Source organism: Phaethon lepturus, unplaced genomic scaffold (assembly GCF_000687285.1).
Source record: "Phaethon lepturus isolate BGI_N335 unplaced genomic scaffold, ASM68728v1 scaffold36018, whole genome shotgun sequence".
Lineage (NCBI taxonomy): Eukaryota > Metazoa > Chordata > Aves > Phaethontiformes > Phaethontidae > Phaethon > Phaethon lepturus.
In genome coordinates this window covers 31,504-37,042 of record NW_010560382.1, presented here as the reverse complement: position 1 = coordinate 37,042, position 5,539 = coordinate 31,504, and the positions used below count along the sequence as shown (strand labels likewise).

Genomic DNA, 5,539 nt, shown 5'->3' with positions numbered 1-5,539 from the left:
CCGGGTTTGCTCCTGACCCGCCTCTGCTGAGCACTCTTCCCCGTCCCACCTCTCTAAAAAGGACATTATTCACCCAAAGGATCTTCCCGCCGTGCCTCCCCAGCCTCTCCTCTCTCACCAGCCACCCTCAGTGCTCGGAGCCATGTCTCTTTTTGTCACCAGATGGCACGGTAGAGCAGCTCTTCTTGGAGCTGCTGGTGGCCACCCTGGACTCAGACCCTTGTCTGGGGGCCCTGTGCTGGAAGGGTTCAGGCACCTGTGGGCCTGGCCCTCCGGGGGAGCATGAGCTCAGCCAGGCGGGCAGAGAGGAGAGTGAGGGGCAAGTGCCACCACTCGTTCCTTCTCGTGGCCAACTTCTGCTCCTGATCCAGAGCAGATCCCAGCCTCTCTGAACCCGTGGGGGATCGCTTGCATTGAACTCTCAGGAACCCCAGGCGGGTTGCTCTGATTTACGCCATGCCACTGATGGCGTGACCAGCCTCTTCACCTAAAGATCCCTCTGCAAGAGACTGAACTCGCCGTTTTTGCCACGCTTTTAATCAGTGTACCGCAAGCTTGCACCTCTGCCTTCCTCATGCTGGTGTGCTTTTGGTTACAAACAAAAAGGAGTGCATTAAAATCCTGACCTTATTCTAATAGTTTGGCAGTAGATACTGACGGGTACAGCACCGGCCTCTGAGGAAGGCAGGCTTGTTTCAAACCCTGCTGGGCCCCTGCCAGCTGCACGGTTGTGCTTTAGGTGTGGGACCCCCAGGCGAGGCTCCCCGGCCGAGCACAGCCTTGCTGGAGGAGACTTGCCCCCGTCTCCCCATGGCGTGGGCTGCAGCCTCCAGCTTGTCCCCAGGCTGGGCAGAATGGTGGAGCCTTCCTTGGTTTTGTCACCTTGTTGGGCTCTCCGTGCCCAGGGAACCCCCGTGGGCATGGCCGCACATTGCCCTGCGTGAAGCGAGGCAGCTGCCTTAGACCCACTCCTTCATCTCTTCCCGGTGGGATGTGCCGGGCACCTGCCGTAATTAACCCATTTAATGGAGAGAGCTCATTTTAATGAATGCAGCTTTGCCTCCCTCGGATCCCTCCAGGCTTTCTCAGTTGCGTACTGGTCCCACAACACTGCTTCACAAGCAAAACTTGAACGGAAGGTCACGGGTGCGGTACTCACCCTGGCTGGGAACCATCCTCACACCAAGAATATACTCACACGTGACTTATCAACTTCTGAACCGGCCCCTGAGAGAGTGAGATGGGTCTCTGGGCCGAGGGGCTGTGGGGGGAGACCTGTCCTGCCAGCTGGGTGTAGTATGTTCTAGCAGGTACACCTGGATGGGTTGTGGTACTTTAGGCTGTGCTCACTTTTCGTTGCTAAGCCAACATTTCAGAAAGAGGCCTTTTTTTTAAAAAAAACCTTGTTACTTGCAGTGTTTTAATGAAAGAGGAAAGGCCAGCCTTGCACCAAACAAGTACTCACCCTGGATGTGAACCAGCCTCTGCTGGAACTGTTGCTGCTACAGATAAATCAAGCAACAGCCTGCATTACTATGTGTGATTGCCCACATCCATCAACCACTCTATCTTGTCTACAATTTTGGCTGCATCTTACAGTCATTGTTAAATTCACGCTGGGTTTGGCTTTAAACAATTCTCCCAGTGGCAAATTCAATGACTGTTTTATGGATGTGAGTACTTTGTACTCCAGGACAAAGCGATGGTACACGAAGAGGTGCGGATGTTACTCCACCAGCTACGCTCTCCCCGTATTTTCCTTCCGTGTGTGGGTGCGTGCATTTGAAAATGGCTGAATCAAGCTCTGAAAGCTTAAAAGCTGCAAAAATTTAAGAAAAATCCCATTCTTAGAATTAATCCTTGTAACACATTCTGTGTCAAATCAGCATAAAAGCTATTATTTCATTCCCAAGAAAAGAACCAGAGCTTTAAAAAGAGGAGCTATGAAAAGCAGCGATCCCTCTGAGCTCTCGTCTCTTATAAGACTGCACAAGCTGTCCCACCGTCAAGTGACAAACTTGTCCCTTCACATGTGCCAGAAACGCCCCACACCCAAAAGTGAAGGACTTGCTAGGTTTTAAATGAACCCACCTGTACTTTCGTCACCGAGACAAGCTCCCAGAAGACAAATGGAGAGTACGAGGGGGATATTTGCCATCTTCTTCCCACTGCCCAAACCTCTCGCTAACAAATTGTTCGGGTGGTGGAGCTCAGTCAATAGTTCCAAAGTGCAAGTGGTTGTTTATTTATTCTGGGTAAGCCTTTAATTTAAAGTCCCTAGATGTGCCATTGGTGAGGCTTGCAATGGCAGCATGGGTGTTACATGAGAGAGCATGTCCATGTACGAGAAACCTGCTGGGTAGTTGCAGTCCTTGGGCTCATCTTCTGCCCTGTGGGATATTACTGCCATGTTTGGGGGTTGAGCATGGCACGAGAATAAATTAGTTTGGCTTCAGTGAACCTCTTTAACGCACTGGGTTTCCCATTCCTATCCAGGTGATTTTCTTGGCCATATAAAAGTCTACAGTAGCATTTTCAAAGGCTTCAACACGATCCACATTTCATCCAAAAGAGCCGGCACAATTCCCTTGAAGATGACCCTGCAGATGATGCTTCCTCTCGGGGACCAGGCACCTTTGGAGCAGGGCTGTGTCAGCCAGCGCTGCACAGTCTCACAGGGGTTTTCTAATTAAAAACCTGGATGAAGTGAGCTAAGACTATTAGTCCATTATCCAGGTCTGCTGGGGCAAACCCTGGCAACTCCATGGAGTTCCCTAGTGCTGTTCTCGAAAGAAGAACCTGCTGCTTGGTGGCTTGGACAGCGGGCTGGCGTAGGGACGTGCTGGTAAGATGCCGGCTCTGGAGCAGTGCGCAGGCAGCATCTGCACGGAGCAGGTTCCCAGGCTGCTCCTGATCCACGCTGGCTAAAGGGCAGACTTACAGGGAGGGAAGATGAGGGAAGAAATGAAATGGGAAAAAAAAGCAGGTTTTCGTACAGAAAAAGAAGAGCAGGTTTTCATATGAAACCATTCACATTTAATGGTGGGTTACTTACAACTTTTAAAACCCATTTCTTCCCTTCTTCTGACTTGCCCTTAATACGAAGAGCTATTTCAAGACGAGTAGTTGCTTTTGGGAAAATACTGTAATATTGTAAAAAAATAAATGAAGCCCTCACTTCTAGAAAGGTGAAAAATCTCCCCCCACCCTCCTTCCTTGAGGAGTTTTAGGGAAAGTAGGCCAAAATCACTCACCCCGCTCTGGGGAGGGCTTGTGGGCTTTCTGCCGATGACCTGTTCCTTAAAACCTGCTTCCCAGTTTCTGCTTCTCCCCCCGCTCCCCCGTCCATGGGGCAGGACGGAAACCCCTCGTTGCGCCCGTGCGCATCCGGGGCTTGCGGTGCTCTGCCCAGCAGCGAGGAGGAGGTCTCGGCCGGAGCTGTCGTAACGCCCAACGTCTGAATGTGGTGTTGGTGCCGTTGCCTTTTTGGGTTGGGTCTAATACTAGGGTTAAGAGAAGAGCAGCGAGAGGCTAGCAGGCTCTGGTGGCTTGTTCAAGCAGAAGTAGAAGACAGGAGCTAGCAGGTTTTACGGGTTCCCAGCAAAACAGGACGGATATTCTGCTATCGTCAATGCAAGAGAATCCCACAGCACGTTTCATGGCACCGCGCGTGCTCGCAAGCAGGCTAACGCCGTCCGGCGAGACGCGGAGTACGCGCCGTGTTGGGTGCGCCTGTGTCTCGCAGGCTGGAGAGCTGTTAGTCGCTCTGAGGCTACCGTAGCCTTTGGGTAGTTGTTAAAGTGTTTACTTGAGCTTATGAACCATAAATTCAAACTTCAAAAAATTGAAAATGTTCCTCCGGGCAGCAAACGAGAGAGACATTTACGGTTGCGTGGGTATTTGGAGTTACTTTTGTATGCAGAAAGGACCGATCAGCTACAGGTAAATATGAGGTTCTGGACGTGAGTTACAGCCTTGCGAGATCCCTGTTGCCTAGGTGGAAAAAATCCTTTATTTTCCCTTTCTTGAGCAAACAAAAGGTCCTGAAACCTATAATTCATCTTGTTTCTTCTTGGTCCATTGAAAATGATCTTTCTTCATCACTGACAGTAGCTTTTGTTATCAAATTTCTGTGGTAGATAAATGAGTTAGGATGAGGTAATGTGCTGCTGATGTAAATTGAATGCAAAGTGAAGAAGGTAATGATCATCTCTCATTTTCTGTGCGTAAGAAAATGCAAATGTGAGAAAATAAACTGAGCTAAAATGCGGAAACAATACATCCCCTGTCAATAAAGGGGAGTGTAGAGAATGGTCTGCCATAACAAAGGGTAATTAGAATCTCATTACTGTAAATATTTTACTTTAGAACATAGGTCAGTCAAATTATTTTTGGTTTATGGTGCATATTTCACTTGTAATAGTATTTTCAACATTATAGCTAATTAATCTTTGCAGAAAATGCCAGCATCATTAGAATAAACAAGGCTATTAATACAAATAATTTCTATTGTTTACTACTATTGCTGTCAACTTCTGGGGTGCTAAATTGAAAGCAAAGTGTTTATTTTTATTTATTTGGCAAACAAAACCCCCAGAATTGCGATCCCCACCATGGGCACTTTGGAGATGAAAGCTTTGCTGTTGAGGTGGATGACATCAATTAAATACTGGATCTGGGTTTATTCTGACTTAGTGTTCTACGTTCTCAGAAGAAGGCCATTTCAAATACACAACCAAGTCAAAGCTTGTGTATTTTAAAATAAATCAAATTTTAAAGACTATTAAAAAGGCTTTCTGTAACAATGAGCTGTGAAGAGACATCTCTTCTGGTTTGAGGTGTTAGTTTTGTGGCTTTTTTTGTTGAACTATCCCTTTTTTTGTTGGAACAAAACCACCACACACGTGTGGCTGCTGGGTGTGTGTTTGTGTCAAAGGCAGAAGGAGCTGGCAGGGGTGCAGGGCAGCGTGTTCCTGGCAGGGCCACCACCTCAGGCTTGGGGACTGCCTGTTTTTCGGAGAAGATTGCTGCTGCAAAGTGAAATGAAGTTTATGAGAAGTCAGAACAAGAGAGCTATTTCCATTTTAATCCGATAGATTTTTTTTTTTTTTAAATGTGCTCTGGCTGCACTGATCAATAATGTTAAACAGCCTGATGGCTTGAGGATCTTGTTAAAGGATTGTTCATAATCTCCCTTGTCTCCAAATGCACTCTTTTAAGCAAAAAATCCTCGCTCAAAACCTGAAGCAAATTGCAATTTGCCCTTGTCCTCTAGACAGCTATGGTAAGTAATCTTTCCTTAACCAACAGCAAACAAGCTATTTCTGAAAAAATAGGGAAAGTAATGTTTGATCTTTCTTTTTTTTTTTTCCCCTCATGCTTTATTTGATTACTTTGAAGTCCCTGGCTTTTTCTGGAGCAATGACTGTGGGAAGTTATCCAAACATAGAGGCAGCACAGCCATGGAGTCCTTTGCAGTGCCTATCATTCTGTTGCAGTTATTAACATACCGGAGAAAGTACCGGTTCTGTTAAAAGTC

The 5,539-nt window shown here is 47.4% G+C and overlaps 1 protein-coding gene across 1 annotated transcript in view; it reads right to left on the bottom strand.

Moving 5' to 3' along the window:
• The window catches only part of LOC104625891 (coagulation factor IX-like), a gene marked incomplete at its 3' end in the record, with an annotated part of 9,685 nt that extends 7,485 nt beyond the window's left edge, over positions 1-2,200 (bottom strand). Inside the window, exon 1 of the mRNA XM_010293655.1 lies at positions 2,092-2,200. Coding sequence (XP_010291957.1) covers positions 2,092-2,158 — 67 coding nt within the window. The remainder of the gene's footprint in view (positions 1-2,091) is intronic.
• Between the last annotated feature and the right edge of the window lie 3,339 nt (positions 2,201-5,539).